This window comes from Perca flavescens, chromosome 21 (genome assembly GCF_004354835.1).
Source record: "Perca flavescens isolate YP-PL-M2 chromosome 21, PFLA_1.0, whole genome shotgun sequence".
Taxonomy (NCBI): Eukaryota; Metazoa; Chordata; class Actinopteri; order Perciformes; family Percidae; genus Perca; species Perca flavescens.
The window spans coordinates 5655165-5671078 of record NC_041351.1 but is presented as its reverse complement, the minus strand read 5'-3'; the positions used below and the strand labels follow the sequence as shown (position 1 = coordinate 5671078).

Below are 15914 nucleotides of genomic sequence, written 5' to 3'. Positions count from 1 at the left end.
GCCGTTACCACTTCCGAATGAGCTGCCAACAAGAGTTCAATATGCTTGTAAAACGTGAAAGATGACAGTTAAACCAGATCTGTGAGATAAAAACTGCTCCAACAAGCCAACAAAAAGTCTCCCAGTGATACCACACGCAATCATGTCGCTCTGCCTCTGAATCAATCAGCAGTTGTCTCTACGTCTGTGGTGTCTTTACAGCTTCATTCAGGGTGCATCCTAACTGACCAGTTAGCTTTAAAAAAAAAAAATCCTAGATAAGGCTACTTTGAGGTACGTAAAGTCTTTATCGTGACTAGGGTCGGACAGGTGATGTAAGAGTGAAAGAATTCCCCACTGATTACACACGTTTCATGCGAGAGGTGACGTCAGTGTTTCACTATGAGGTGGACAGATAGAATACTGTATCGCTCTTTATCTGCAGCCTAGTGAGAAAAAGAGGAGAAAGGAGATGACATTTCGTCCGTGAAATGAGGAATCTGACAATCCTCAAGCTGTAGCGGAGGATTAGCTGAAAACCAGTCAGTGGCTTTCTTTCTCTTTCCTCTGTCTGTCTCTGTTTCTCTTTCTTTAAAGCTTTAATACACCCTTGGTCTTTTCAGGCCCTGCGGCTGAGCTCTGCAGCACTGGGACCACAAGTAGCCCAGCTAATTAAACCTGGACTGTGTGTGTGTGTGTGTGTGTGTGTGTGTGTGTGTGTGTGTGTGTGTGTGTGTGTGTGTGTGTGTGTGTGTGTGTGTGTGTGTGTGTGTGTGTGTGTGTGTGTGTGTGTGTGTGTGTGTGTGTGTGTGTGTGTGTGTGTGTGTGTGTGTGTGTGTGTGTGTGTGTGTGTGTGTGTGTGTGTGTGTGGGATCTGATCAATAGAGCTCTACTTTCATTAAAAACACTCTCCAGATCCAGCAGGATCAGCACAGTGAGGCAGCCTTTGAAAGAGGTTTTTATGTACAAAAGATGGTTGTATAGCATTGGTTCGGTTTTTACAGTTGTGAAAGTTGGATTTAAAATGTTTACGTAGTTCTCAACCCTTTTTAAAAGTTAATTTATGTTCAGAGACACTTAAATGTGCTGCTGTAGGGGATCTGTAGAATTAAAAACGTTATAATTCCCCATCATTTCTTGTACCTGGACACACACTCACTTACCCTCTACATTAATCTGGCCAGTGAGAATAATTTATTGGTAGTCTCTGGACATACAAGGTTACATATGCAAGGCAGGTAAAAACTGCATAGTGTGACAGTTTATTTTTAGAGATTATATCAGAGTAAAAACGGGCAGCATTTTTGCTGCACTAACAAATTAGGTAATATAACTTTAAACCTTTAATGCTCCAAGGACACAAAAATGTGGAAGCTTATTTACTTTCTTGCTGAGAGTTAGATGAGATGTTAATTCTTCCGCCCCAAACTGTGAAAAACATTTCCATATGGAGCTGGCTTTGTGCACAGAGGGGAATTGCCACGTTGAAACGAGAATGTTTTTTTTTTATTTTTTTATTTTACCAAACTGTTGCCACAAAGTTGGAGCTCAGTATTGTCTAAAAAATATAATTGTATGCTGTAGCGTTAACATTTTCTTTCATTGTAACTTTAGGTCCCAAACGATGAAGAGAAGCCTAAGACCAAAAGCACATAAAATAAAGAGTGACAACTTACTTTTGGCCAAAATATTGATAAGAAGTTGTACCATGAATATGAAATTCTAAGACTAACTAACAACACTGCATTGGCGAGAAACCTCTCACATTTGTCTTTAATATTTGGAGGATTTTTTTGTGTACTTTAGGGAAAATTTGACCTAATTAGCACATTAAATGGAACGATAATTTTCTCTCTGGGTTTTTGGCGTGGTTAAAGCACATTTCCCCTCTCAAATCGCTCTCCTCATTACACTCAGCGGGACTCTTATCCCCTATCAGGCCAGCCTTCCAAATTTGCTCCTCCATCTTGGCTCTTGTCTTAAAAAGTTCCTCCTGCCAAAGTTCCTCTGCTGCTTTGATAACAGTGCTGTTAATGAGCCCGGGGAGACTGCGTCTCTCCTCCATGATCCTTACTCCCTGTCCTCATTGTGCTTGTCTCTGTTTTTAACTACGCAGCATTAGGAAGATACAAAGGTACAGTATAGATCCTTTTCCCTCCTGAGTCATCCTCTCATCGGTCTATTCATTCATTCTCTTTGTCTCAGCTGCACGTTGACCGGAAGTGTCGGCCATTTGTTGTGTGTGTGTGTGTGTGTGTGTTTAATTCTCCAGTCAGGTCTGCCTGAAGTGGCACACTTGGACCCCTATAGTTCAATGTCTCCAACAGAGAGGGGTGACATGGACAAAGCAGGCCTTTCTTTCTGTGTTTACATAAGTAGCACCTTGTGGCGCTGGATAAACTTGTTCAGCCTGCGAGTACAACAGCTTCTTGTTGTTTAGTCTCAGCCAACTACATCAATAAGTAAGGAAGTCTGACATTGGGGGAAGCTTATTCACTTTCTGCTAATGTCTGTATGTTAAAGGAATTTAACATACAAACATAGGACTTATCATGGTCTCCCCTGGCTGTAGATAGGTGGGCCAACGCATTTTTTGTCTCAGTGCAAGAAATTAGGTTGTTTTTTGTCTTTTGTTGGCTCACTTTTACTCACAACGTGCTAACCAGCAACATAGGATTCCATTCACTACGCTAAGCTAGCGGCGCGCTGCCGGGGTTGCACCGGACTAAAACAATGCATGCACAAAAAATGCGTTAGCCCACCTATCTACAGCTAGGGGAGACCGAGATAAGCCCTATTTCAACACACGGTGGCATATCCCTTTAAATTTGAAGCTGCAGCCAGGTAGCTTAGCTTAGCATAAAGACGGAAGCATGGGGAAAAACTGCTAGCCTGCTAGCCTCTCTCCAAAATCAGCACCTCTAAAGCTCACTAATTAGGACGGAATTGTCAGAGTTTGTGCATTAGTAGGCTAGGACCCAAAATGCAGGTTGGAGACGAGGAGGCAGCAGGAAGATTTTAAGGTTTAATAAACTAAAACAGGAAACTAAATGACATGACAGTGGAAACCAGACAACGAGGACTGATGACACAAAGACATGGTAGCCATGCAGGGCAGGGCTACAGGGACACAAGGTACAGACAAGCACAGAAAACTCACACAATAAATGAACAGAAAAAGAAACAAATACTATCATATATCCTAAATAAAGTTATATAAGAAGAAAGTCTGAAGGCCCCTGGCCACAGAACATGACCGTGACAGGAAGGCTACCTGTCTTTCTTCAAAATGTATTTTGTTCAATGCCTTCAAACATTTGAGTTTTACATGCATTCTACTTCATTGCCTACAAATAGTCCAAACCACTGCAGCGTTGAGTAATATCCAGTTCTACTTCTGCAGCATCAATCTTTTGCTCTGGAAGTGCTCCGACTTGTTTTGTCTCTTAACTTCCAGAAGTGGGAATGTACTGAGTTGTGAATGTGGACTTCTGCTGCTTGTGATCACCTCGCAAATGCATTTTAGCAAATATTGAACCTGTTTTATATGGAGTTATATTACTGTCATTAGTCAAGAGCGCATTATTTCAATTTGAGAGCATTTCTCACTGATATTACGTTCAGATTTCTTGCTCTCACACCCAAATAGTCACTGCTCGCACTCAAAACCTTGCTCTCACACTCAAATATTCACTGCTCGTGCTTGGATTTGCTCTGCTTGTGCTCAAACTTTCTGCTTGGACTCAGATATGTTGTTGTTTGGACAGATTTCCTGCTCTCAGCTTTGAACCTTCTCCTCGCACTCAGGCTGATTCTGCTCGCTTGCAAAGTTTCTGCTCTCGGATCTCTCCTCTTGGCGCTTGGATTTTTTTTTGTTATAACCCTGCCAAAAGTCAACAACCAATAGAATGCCAGCTGTAGTGTTGACCAATGAAATGATCCCTGCCCCGTTGAGGGTGCGTTTGTTTTACTTTAGAACGTCTGTTGAGGGCGGCTGCTCTATAACCAAGTTTATCCCCGCGCCGTTTATAGCTTTATTATAAGTATATGTCAACAATGTGCACAGAATGGTCGACGCACTTTCACCTGCACCCATCAGGAAATGGGAGAAAGCTTTGAAGAGGGACGTATGAAGTTATGTTCACAACTACGAGGGTGAGTAATAACATAACTTAAGCACCTAGCTAGCTAGCTAGCATATGGCGCTAGCATATAGCCTAGCTTGATGTCCATAAACAAATAGATGTTCTTTATTGTATAGCTAGATTGAACGACATATGACGGACTGTATGTGTATATGTGATGACCCCACTTTGTATTTTTTCCTCGTTTTGTTAACCATGTTCCTGGGGATTATGCTAATTTCATGTTAGAGCCAGTAGTAGAACCTAAACTAATATAACTGAAAGAACACCAGAAACTGGATTGTTTGTGTCAGTTTTTGCATCATTGTTGTGTTGTTCATCAGAATTTAGTCTTCATTCCTTCATATAACATTAGTCTGAAAATGATGGATTCATATCAGTCTGTTTAAAAAGTTGTAACATTAAGTACAATTTCACCACTATAACAAAAACAGATCTAGAAATTGTATGGTTTCTTATTTGCTCCTTAAATAGCAGTTATTTGTTTAATTAATACAAAGCAAACTGAATTGAAAAAACAAGTATTTTGTTTTACTTTCTTTTCATCCAGGTGGGGCTGAGGGGCTCGACCCCTGTTGATTTGTGTGTGTCATATCACCAACCCATGATAGCTAGAATTCACCCTGCTACTCCAGATCTACCTACTGTATGGCTGACTACAGACTACAACCATCTGCTCCAGATCTACCTACTGTATGGCTGACTACAGACTACAACCATCTGCTCCAGATCTACCTACTGTATGGCTGACTACAGACTACAACCATCTGGTCCAGTATCTGACCAGACTACAACCATCTGGTCCAGATCTACCTAATGTATGGCTGACTACAGACTACAACCATCTGGTCCAGATCTACCTAATGTATGGCTGACTACAGACTACAACCATCTGGTCCAGATCTACCTACTGTATGGCTGACTACAGACTACAACCATTTGGTCCAGATCTACCTACTGTATGACTGACTACAGACTACAACCATCTGGTCCAGATCTACCTACTGTATGGCTGACTACAGACTACAACCATCTGCTCCAGATCTACCTACTGTATGGCTGACTACAGACTACAACCATCTGCTCCAGATCTACCTACTGTATGGCTGACTACAGACTACAACCATCTGCTCCAGATATACCTAGTGTATGGCTTACTACAGACTACAACCATCTGCTCCAGATCTACCTACTGTATGGCTGACTACAGACTACAACCATCTGCTCCAGATCTACCTACTGTATGGCTGACTATAGACTACAACCATCTGCTCCAGATCTACCTACTGTATGGCTTACTATAGACTACAACCATCTGCTCCAGGTCTACCTACTGTATGGCTGACTACAGACTACAACCATCTGGTCCAGATCTACCTACTGTATGACAGACTACAGACTACAACCATTTGGTCCAGATCTACCTACTGTATGACTGACTACAGACTACAACCATCTGCTCCAGATCTACCTACTGTATGGCTGACTACAGACTACAACCATCTGCTCCAGATATACCTAGTGTATGGCTTACTACAGACTACAACCATCTGCTCCAGATCTACCTACTGTATGGCTGACTACAGACTACAACCATCTGCTCCAGATCTACCTACTGTATGGCTGACTACAGACTACAACCATCTGCTCCAGATATACCTAGTGTATGGCTTACTACAGACTACAACCATCTGCTCCAGATCTACCTACTGTATGGCTGACTACAGACTACAACCATCTGCTCCAGATCTACCTACTGTATGGCTGACTATAGACTACAACCATCTGCTCCAGATCTACCTACTGTATGGCTTACTATAGACTACAACCATCTGCTCCAGGTCTACCTACTGTATGGCTGACTACAGACTACAACCATCTGGTCCAGATCTACCTACTGTATGACTGACTACAGACTACAACCATTTGGTCCAGATCTACCTACTGTATGACTGACTACAGACTACAACCATCTGCTCCAGATCTACCTACTCTATGACTGACTACAGACTACAACCATTTGGTCCAGATCTACCTACTGTATGACTGACTATAGACTACAACCATCTGCTCCAGATCTACCTACTCTATGGCTGACTACAGACTACAACCATCTGCTCCAGATCTACCTACTGTATGGCTGACTACAGACTACAACCATCTGCTCCAGATCTACCTACTGTATGGCTGACTACAGACTACAACCATCTGCTCCAGATCTACCTACTGTATGGCTGACTACAGACTACAACCATCTGCTCCAGATCTACCTACTGTATGGCTGACTACAGACTACAACCATCTGCTCCAGATCCACCTACTGTATGGCTTACTACAGACTACAACCATCTGCTCCAGATCTACCTACTGTATGGCTGACTACAGACTACAACCATCTGCTCCAGATCTACCTACTGTATGGCTGACTATAGACTACAACCATCTGCTCCAGGTCTACCTACTGTATGGCTGACTACAGACTACAACCATCTGCTCCAGATCTACCTACTGTATGACTGACTACAGACTACAACCATCTGCTCCAGATCTACCTACTCTATGGCTTCTATTTCATAACAAAAAAAAACACTCGAAAATAGAAACAAAAAAAGGCTTGGTTTTTTTCATATTCAGAGACCGGATGTTGTCATTTCCAAGGCAACAGCACCAGCGTACAAAATCAAACGCACCCTCAACGGGGCAGGGATCATTTCATTGGTCAACACTAAAGCTGGCATTCTATTGGTTGTTGTCTTTTGGCAGGGTTATAACACATAAAAATCCAAGCGCGTAGGAGAAATCCGAGAGCAGAAACTTTGCAAGCGAGCAGAATCAGCCTGAGTGCGAGGAGAAGGTTCAAAGCTGAGAGCAGGAAATCTGTCCAAACAACAACATATCTGAGTCCAAGCAGAAAGTTTGAGCACAAGCAGAGCAAATCCAAGCACGAGCAGTGAATATTTGAGTGTGAGAGCAAGAAATCTGAACGTAATATCAGTGAGAAATGCTCTCAAATTGAAATAATGCGCTCTTGACTAATGACAGTAATATAACTCCATAGTTTTATAATATAACGTTCAGCCACAGCTGAAGACCACAGCTTGCAGTTTTTACATGTCAATCTTTGTACTGATTGAACAAACAAGATAGGAGTAGAGCGCAGATAAGATGTGCCCTATCTCACAATGTTGATGCAGTATACATTTTCTTTCATTTTCTTCCCACACCACATGACAGACAGACAAATAAACAAACCAACAAACCAATGGACAACCTGTACCAGAAAAAAGGGGTTATTGTTTATAATCTATCTGTGATAATCCTAATTATTGCGCTTTAGAAGGGCTAGTTAGCGGATTTTATTTTCCTTTGAACAGATCCAGGCTAGCATTTTCACCCTGTTTTTTTTTTTTTTTTTTTTTGTCTTTATGCTAAGCTAAGCTAACTGGCTGCAGCTTTATTTTGAATGCAACGACATGCGAGTGGTTGCAATCTTCTCATCTAAACAAGAAAGAAAATAAATGCTTTTCCCAAAGTGTCAAACTACTCCTTTAATAATTATTTTGAATAACAAAGAGAACATAACGTCTTCATCTTCTCCGTGTTTGTTTCATTCAAACTGCTCTTGTGTTGCAGTTATCAGAAGTTTTATCATCTCCCCTTCATCATACATACAGTACATACATCGTAATAAAAAAAAAGGGAATTATACATTTAAGCGAGACATTGTGTAGATAAAATGTTGTTCTCTGTTGCTGCATGCTCAGGACTGTAAGTAGCCTACACCCAAGCGAGGCTGTGTGGGTGGAGTAGAGTGAAGCTGATCCAGGGTCAGGTCTTTGTCAATAGTCCTACAGATGATGGACAGAGACGCTTATCCTTTTTCTAGCAGCCCTGACGATCTGTTTAGGGTGTGGACCCCCCCCTGAACCACACACACACACACACACACACACACACACACACACACACACACACACTCCCTTGGTTTGATTGGCTGTGCATCTTTGTCCCACTGCAGCATGGGTGTCAGGGTGATGGACACTACTTGGGTGTCACGCAGGGGCTCGTCTTCTACGCGTAAAAGCTCTTCCACGCCACCGAGCGTGCACCCCCTTGTCCCACCCACTGACGCTCTCATCCCCGAGCAGCCTGGGGATTTCTCTGCCTCCCCTCCCCCCCCCTCCTCCCACTAACAGCGACCGAGCCAGGTAAGGCTGTCGTGCCCCCCGTCCTGTTTCACACCCCCCCCCTACCTCACACACCTCCCCCCTGCTGCTGCTGCTCCCTCCCCCGCCGCGTGTGCTGCTGCGCCCTGCAACTGACGCCCGAACAGCGCTGTCTGCTCCATGTTTTCTCGTGTGTTCATGTTTTTTCTTCCCCAAAGAAACGCTCATCGTCACCTCCGCGTGAACCCCGCTGTCTCACCTCTAGTGAAGCATGTTGTGTCAAACTTTGTGATTGAAGTTTCTTTCTTTGTTTCGTTTTTTTTTTTCATCCTTGAATCTGTATGAGCCATGTGTGGAGAATTTCATTTTTTCTGCCTGAGTTGTGTTTCCGTACATCTTTAGGCTGGGTTGTTACATAGGCCTGTTAACGTGGAAAAAAACGTTCAGAGAAGTTCATCCATAGTTCTGTATTTCATTGCTGCATGTGCATGAATTATGTATCTGTTTTGTTTTTGTCATTAGTCCAAGCATCATTAAAAGCATAACAGTCCATTGTCGCAAGGCCCTGCAATGGATGAGGTGATTGACTTTTCTGTTTTATTTAATTTCTGTGATTTGAAAACCATGGAGCACCTACTCATTATTTCCCTCAGAGCTGTTCCCTTGAACCTTACTTGGAGCCCTTACTTCTCCCTTCTGACACAATAATTAATATCCACCTGATTTCCTCCCAAACTTAAACTTATTAATCAATAATCCCTGCTCTTAAACTCTAGTTACTAACAAATTCCTCCACTTTAACAGCATTTCAGCTTCTGGAGACCGGCTCAATTCCCCATGAAACATTGTTATGTTTATCATTGCAGCTCGGATGAGGCATCCTCCAATTGGTCGGACTCCGGTTACGCCTACCCCTCCCCTGAGGAGGAGAGGCCGCCTCCCCCTTACCCCTCTTCCTCATCTTCCTCCTCCTCCTCGTCTTGCTCTTCCTACTCGCTCCCTCACCACCATTTCTACACCCGAGCACCTCCGGGTATGCGTCCAGTCGCTCCCAATCCCGAATCCGTGCCTCCCGGCCCGTCACCTCCCTCCCGCCGCTGTGGCTACAGCCCTCCCCCACTCCCACCCTCCCTCTGCCCGTCCCCTCAGCAGCTTGACGTCAACTCCAACCCCAAACCAAACTCCTTGCACCTGCCCAAACAGGCCTCCCTGTCCGATGCTTCGCATGCCGCCCCGTCCGAAACGAATGGCTCCACCCTTTACATCAAACCCCCGCTCGTACTTACTCGTCACGATCTGTTCCTGGGCTCCCCCAAACCCCCCAACACCCCCCTATCTGCTCCCCCTCCATGGGCAGCCTGTGCCTGTAGCCGGGAGAGAGGAGCCAAGCTTACTAGGTAAATACAGAACCCTGCTCAACTCGCTCGTACTTCCAACTCACACACAGATGAAGAGATGAGAGAGGGGTGATGTGAGGCGAAAAGGGGAGGGGTGAGATTAAGATACTCCCAACAGCGCCTCCCTATTCTTTCTTCTTTTTTTTATTCCCTTGGTTGCGTATCCGTCTCTCATGAGAATCAGTGCTCTTAAGGAACTCCATTATCAGATCCATAGTTTTTAATATAATTGCCATAAATGCAATCCATAACTTTCCATGTTGCCAGGATATTCAGGAGGCGGTTGCCAGGCAACAAAGGAAATTCAAAGCTTTCAGTGCATACCATTATAAAAGTGGGCGGTAATGAGTCATACCAGTGGGCCCAGTTAGCCCTGAGTGGAACACTGCAAGATCAGAAGCTTAAAAATGAACAGAAACGACACAAAGAACACAGAAATCAGTTGAAGGGTAATTTTTGGGACCTATTTTCCCATGCGTTTGTGTGTAAGTAACTGAACAAAAATCTTTAAAATTGGTCCAGTCTTGAGCACAAACACTGTAACCGGCAAACTGCTACACTAAAAGTGCTGTTTTTTGCCACTGAGAGGCTCAGATTATTGTGTCTATTAATAAGTGTCTGACAACAATATCGTCACTGCTAAACTCACCAGACTCTATTTAAATAAACACAAATAAATACATTAGCATGTATAGAGTCAGCATATTTTTCACATGTAAATGGTTGAACTAAGGGTTTATTTCAACCAAAACCAGAGTGGTGATTGTTTTAACAGTGAAAAGAACAAGACAGCTTTTAATGGTTTTATTTTGTTTCTGTCGACTTTGAATGAAGTGTGTTTTACGATGATAAAATTACTCTTTATTTAAATGGAGTCTGGTGAGTTTGGCTATTTCGTGGCTGTTGTTTAGTTTAAACAAAAAGGATCTTACTCTAACAAAAAGGTCTATCTCTGTAGGGATCATTTTCATAATGTTGTCAGACACTTAGAATAATAATCTGAGCATGTCGGTGGAAAAAATTAAAGGTGTGCAATTGTCCATTAGCGTTACATTCTAGCTTGTCTTGCCTAATGCTGGACCAATTTCAACAATTGTTGTTCCCATCAGCCCCTTAGACACACAAAGATGGTGAAAAAATCTAGGTTGGAAAAAAAATGGAGTTAATGACTTTATTATATTTGATATTGAGCCCAAAGATGCTTATTTGCATTGCTCCACTCCGTCTTTAAATCCCGGCAACTTCAATCATCCATTCATGCCTCATCTGCTGAGAGTCAGTCAGAGTATAAGCTGGTTATGTTTTGACCTTCAGGCCATCTTCCCATTGGCATTCTGGCTGCACGGCGCTGTAAAAGTAAGAAAAATCCATTAAGCCATCAGGGTTTATTTGGGATTTTTGAAGTGCTTCTGCTGCGCCGCTGTATATACTACATCTTTGCCTGCAACAGTGTTCACTCAGGCAGTTTGACATTGAATTATGGGTGCTCTCATATTTTTTCTTTATATGCCAAGAGATTTATGGACACAGGGCGGACCATGTTATTAAAGGGAAGAGAGATGCATGGGGCAGGTTGTAATGTTTTTTTTTTCTCCTTCACTGTGTCCTCAGTACTCTAAAGAACAAGGAGCTGTCTCCAGTGATCGGACAGAAGGGACTCCAGGGGACGATGACCTCTAGTGGGCAGTCTGATCACAGCCCACTCACCCTGAGGAGAGGTAAGGAGGCTGCCCAGCCTGGGCAGGCCAGGCATTAGGGCCCGTTCAGACCAGAATAAGCGATATGGCGATTCACCGCAGGGTTGTGCAGTGGTGAGGGTGTCAAATGACATATTTGTGTGACGTCCTCCTGTTGTGTTCTTTAACCCCACAAAGTAGCACGTAGACATAGACTTTATACTTCACAAGTATTGTTTTCTGTCAGATCGTTGATAGATCTCGACATTTACCGACCCCACTTCAACCTCCGTTAGAAGCACAGGGTTGGAAAGATGAGGCATTTAAAAAGCAGGGAAGGTCAAATGAAAGACACTATTATGGGATTTATAGGAGCCAGCATCTCTGAAGGTTGACTCTTACTCAAGACTAAAAGTCAGGATATCGCTTCGCTTGTCTTTAATTTATAGTCTCTTGCAAGCCTCCCAATTGAACTGTAGTACAATAAATAATTTGAGTATCTCTTTAATTAAGCCAGAGACACAAAGAGTCATGTATCTCCTAAAATAAGGTTTTTAATGTATCCCTTGTGCTGCCTGTGAGAGAGCTGAGAACAGTCTTCTTGCTCCCCGCTGTTCTCCAGCAGTGACTCTGCTCCATCTTGTACAACAGGTGTAAAATATCACTGCAGTTTTGTAATATTTATCTAACGGAGATCTATTTATTATGTTTTGTGATCATTTTTTGTTGGTATTTACAAAAAATGAAATAGGCTGAGGGTTACAAGTTGATCGCCTATACATTAAATGAATATATTCACAAATGTACATTCAAAAATACAAAAGAAATTTGAACGAAGAAAACAATAAATAAATACATAAATAAAATAAAAAAATATTTTTGCCTTACCCTTCCCCCATCCCTCAAATCGCTCCTTGTGTTGGCGTTCTAACCTCTGGTGGATTTGTGAGGACTATGGTTAACTGCTCCTCAGATCTTTGCAGGGTAAATCCAGACAGCTAGCTAGACTATCTGTCCAGTCTGAGTTTTCTGTCGCACGACTAAAACAACTTTTGAACGTACACATGTTCCACCAAAACAAGTTCCCTCCTGAGGCTATTTTGCAGAGGCTGCGTGGCTCCGTCCGGCGCTTAGCGCCGCCCGAGACGATTGTGAAGAAATGCCAATAAACCAGAGCACGTTTTTTTCCTATCCCGGAATGCTGTGTGGACTAGCCAGACCTTCCTCCGCAGCGCTGTGGAGGAAGGTCTGGTAATGCGAGACTATTTTGTTGGTAATCTTTTTCTTCTGTGCTGTGTCTTGTTTTGTTCTGCTCTGCTCGTGTTGTCTTTTGTTCTTGTTTATGTGTACTTTAAAAAGCCATTTTAACATTGAAGCCAGGGAACCACAGATGAAAAATAGCCTTTTGGCTAATTCTTTCATTTTTAACCCATGTATTATAATGCGTCATAATAATGGGCACTGTCCCCTTCTTAAATAAACTGAATTGAATTGCCTCTCTGCAGCTAAGAAGCTGGCCCCGATCCCACCTAAAGCCCCGTACTGCCAGTCAGGAGCCATGTCGGACCAGTCGACAGGTCAGCCGTCTCCAGTCAGCCTGTCGCCCACCCCTCCCAGCACGCCCTCCCCATACAGCTTCAGCTACCCACAGGGATACGCCACCATCGGCTCCCCGGGACAGATCCAGATGGCCACCAACCCGTGTCTCTCCTCTCCACCCTCGCTGGCCGGGACTCTCACCAAGACTCGGCCGACCCCAAAGCCTCCTCGACAGAGGCCCAGCTTACCTCCTCCTCAGCCCCCCAGCACGCCGGGCACCAGCCCCCAGCCTCTGGACCATTCCACAGGCCTCCTGGACGGTTTGTCTCCTGGGGAAAGCATGTCCACAGGTAAGGTGTATAAAACAGATTACAACACATCACTACACGTGCACACCTTGACTCGGCTGTTAATTTAAGTATAGCTTTTATCTTTCTACTTTTATTTTAGCTGTTAACTCCACTGCGTTTATCAGAGTCCATTCATTACCGGTTAGAAGATTGATGTTGTATTTTGAGAAATGTAATTTATTTTCACGATTCAAGTATGTTTGCTTCAAGAAAACATGCAGAGCTTGTTTGACCAGCAGCTATTACAAGATAACAGGCCATGGATTCAAGGCCCTTAGTTAGCGTAAACATTTGAAAAGCGATGCGGTTCAAGTTCCTAACAGATTTCCAGCCAGCAGTGTATGAAAAATTGCATGCTGTACTTTATACACCACTGCTGGTCGGTAAAGAGCTCATTTACAGGATGTTATTCTGTATCAGGCTGAATGGAGTTACACAGACATAAATCTGCACTAAAACATGTTTATTTTGTGTTGGCTATTCCTGAACTAAATATTCTCTTTATCTTTGTATATACCTCAACGTCAGTACTTGTTTCTAAGTATGTGTTCGTCTAATTTTCCGCTTCTGTCGACTGCTCTTATTGTCTCACTTACAGCGGTATGAGCCGAGAGGTTCAGTGTGATTCAGTGTGTGAGAGGGACTTTTAGGGTAAGCAGGAGTTCCTGTGCTAAAGCCTCACCCCCCACCTCCCACCCCTCCAATCCCTCTGCCATCTCAGCCCAACATGGAGCCAGCTCACAGTCGGGTGAGGTTGCCAGTAGACACAGACTTTGGATCAGATTTCTATCTGATTCGCTGCTCTACTGCAGCCTCACTCTAGAGCCTCTCCTTACGTGCCGACACATGACTTCTCATTATACCGAGCGGCTGTGTTCAGTCCAGCTTTAACCTGTTTTGTTGGCCTTTGCATGGTGGCTGAGACTGATGCGATGCATGGCTTAAACAGACCGGGGCGGATGCCAAAAACCTCCAACAGGGTACCCGCGGGATCTTAAATTTAATATTCCAAACAATAAGGCCTTAAAAGTATTACATTTAATTAACAATAGTCTAAAAAAAATTATTTTCCTTTCGTAGGATTGAATTTATACAGTATATTTTTCAGAATAAAACCATCACTGAAGCATCTGGGATATTATATATATATATATATTACATTATATTATATTGCATCTTGCCCAGGTGGAACTAGTTGTAACAACTGCTACTGCAGTAGTTTAATTTTTTATTATTTGTTTTGTTGAGTTCTTAATGCGACAGTATTATTAATATTAGGAGTACAAACACACTTCACAAAGCTATTGTCTATTAAGTATGAATGTGAGTATTATAATAAAATGTTTTGTTCAATTAAGGAAACGTTACTTGTTAAATAAATATTTTCTCAGGATTTAAATCCACACTGATTTTCCATTATATAGCCGTGAAGTTGGCGTTACATTTCATCCGAGGTGGTATTAAAGGTCTTTTAAAAGTCTTAAATTTAACTTGTAGAATCCTGGGGGTACCCTGCTCCAACATTATCTGCCCTTAGGATTCCCACCCATAATGCCCTGCTCCAGCTGCCCACACACACACACACACACACACACACACACACACACACACACACACACTCTTCTGCTCCACTCCACAATGTGCCCACCGCCCACTGCTGTTCCCCAGTCAGCACACTTCCTGTCTGTGCAGTTGTTCATCACACATGTCACACTGTGGATGTTGTTGGATTTGCATCAAACTGAGGTCAAAATATTAGATAATATATGAGTATAACTAACTACATTGATCCCGTGGTTTGGGGTTTTGACCGTGTTAACTGGATTAATTAGTCATCGATCACGTCTGAATCAGGTGTAAGCAGTAGGGATGCACCATATTGATAATGCTATTTATTTATTATTGATTTTAATGATTTCTTGCATCCAATAACGATGCAATACTGGTGATGATAGATTTTTTTTTTTTTTATTTAATCGCCCCTTTATCATTAAAGGAGCACTCCTCAAATTTCACACATAAAGATTAGTTTATTAATCACTCAACTTGTGAAAACAGTTAATAATTATTCTATTCGTTCTCTGTGAGCTTTTTTTTTATGTCCGAAGAAATTGATTTCAGATTGATAAATCTAAAAATCTGCATTATTAACTTGGGGTGAAAGAGCAGTGAAAGACTCAATAAATTAATAAATTACTCAGTTGTATTATGGGAATTGTATGATTTAGGGTTTGTTAATCTTGACACATGTTATAGAGACTAAAAGTCAGGGTACGTCAGCCTCTGCAGAACCAATTTTTTAAATGTTTTGTTTTTCTGCAGCTGGTAGATAATTGACGCAGTATTTCTCTGAGTGAAAAAAGTATTTCTAACACAATCTTAACACCATGCTCTCACAAGTGGCTAGTATCGGCCACATTTAAATAGGAATGACATTTGAACTTATAATTCAAGTTTCAAGTATATTTCATTAAATAGCACTTTAAAAGCAAACAAGTTTTGCACCAAAGTGTGTATATATATATATATATATATATATATATATATATATATATATATATATATATATATAGTACAGGCCAAAAGTTTGGACACACCTTCTCATTCAATGTGTTTCTTTATTTTCATGACTATTTACATTGTAGATTCTCACTGAAGGCAT

General features: G+C 42.4%; 1 protein-coding gene across 2 annotated transcripts in view; it reads left to right on the top strand.

Annotated features, from left to right (window-relative positions):
* LOC114548661 (rho GTPase-activating protein 44) overlaps positions 1-15914 on the top strand; it is a 97469-nt gene that overhangs the window by 80530 nt on the left and 1025 nt on the right. For both annotated transcript variants that reach the window (XM_028568673.1, XM_028568672.1), the window contains exons 17-18: positions 11299-11405; positions 12869-13252. In XM_028568673.1, coding sequence (XP_028424474.1) covers positions 11299-11405; positions 12869-13252 — 491 coding nt within the window. The remainder of the gene's footprint in view (positions 1-11298; positions 11406-12868; positions 13253-15914) is intronic.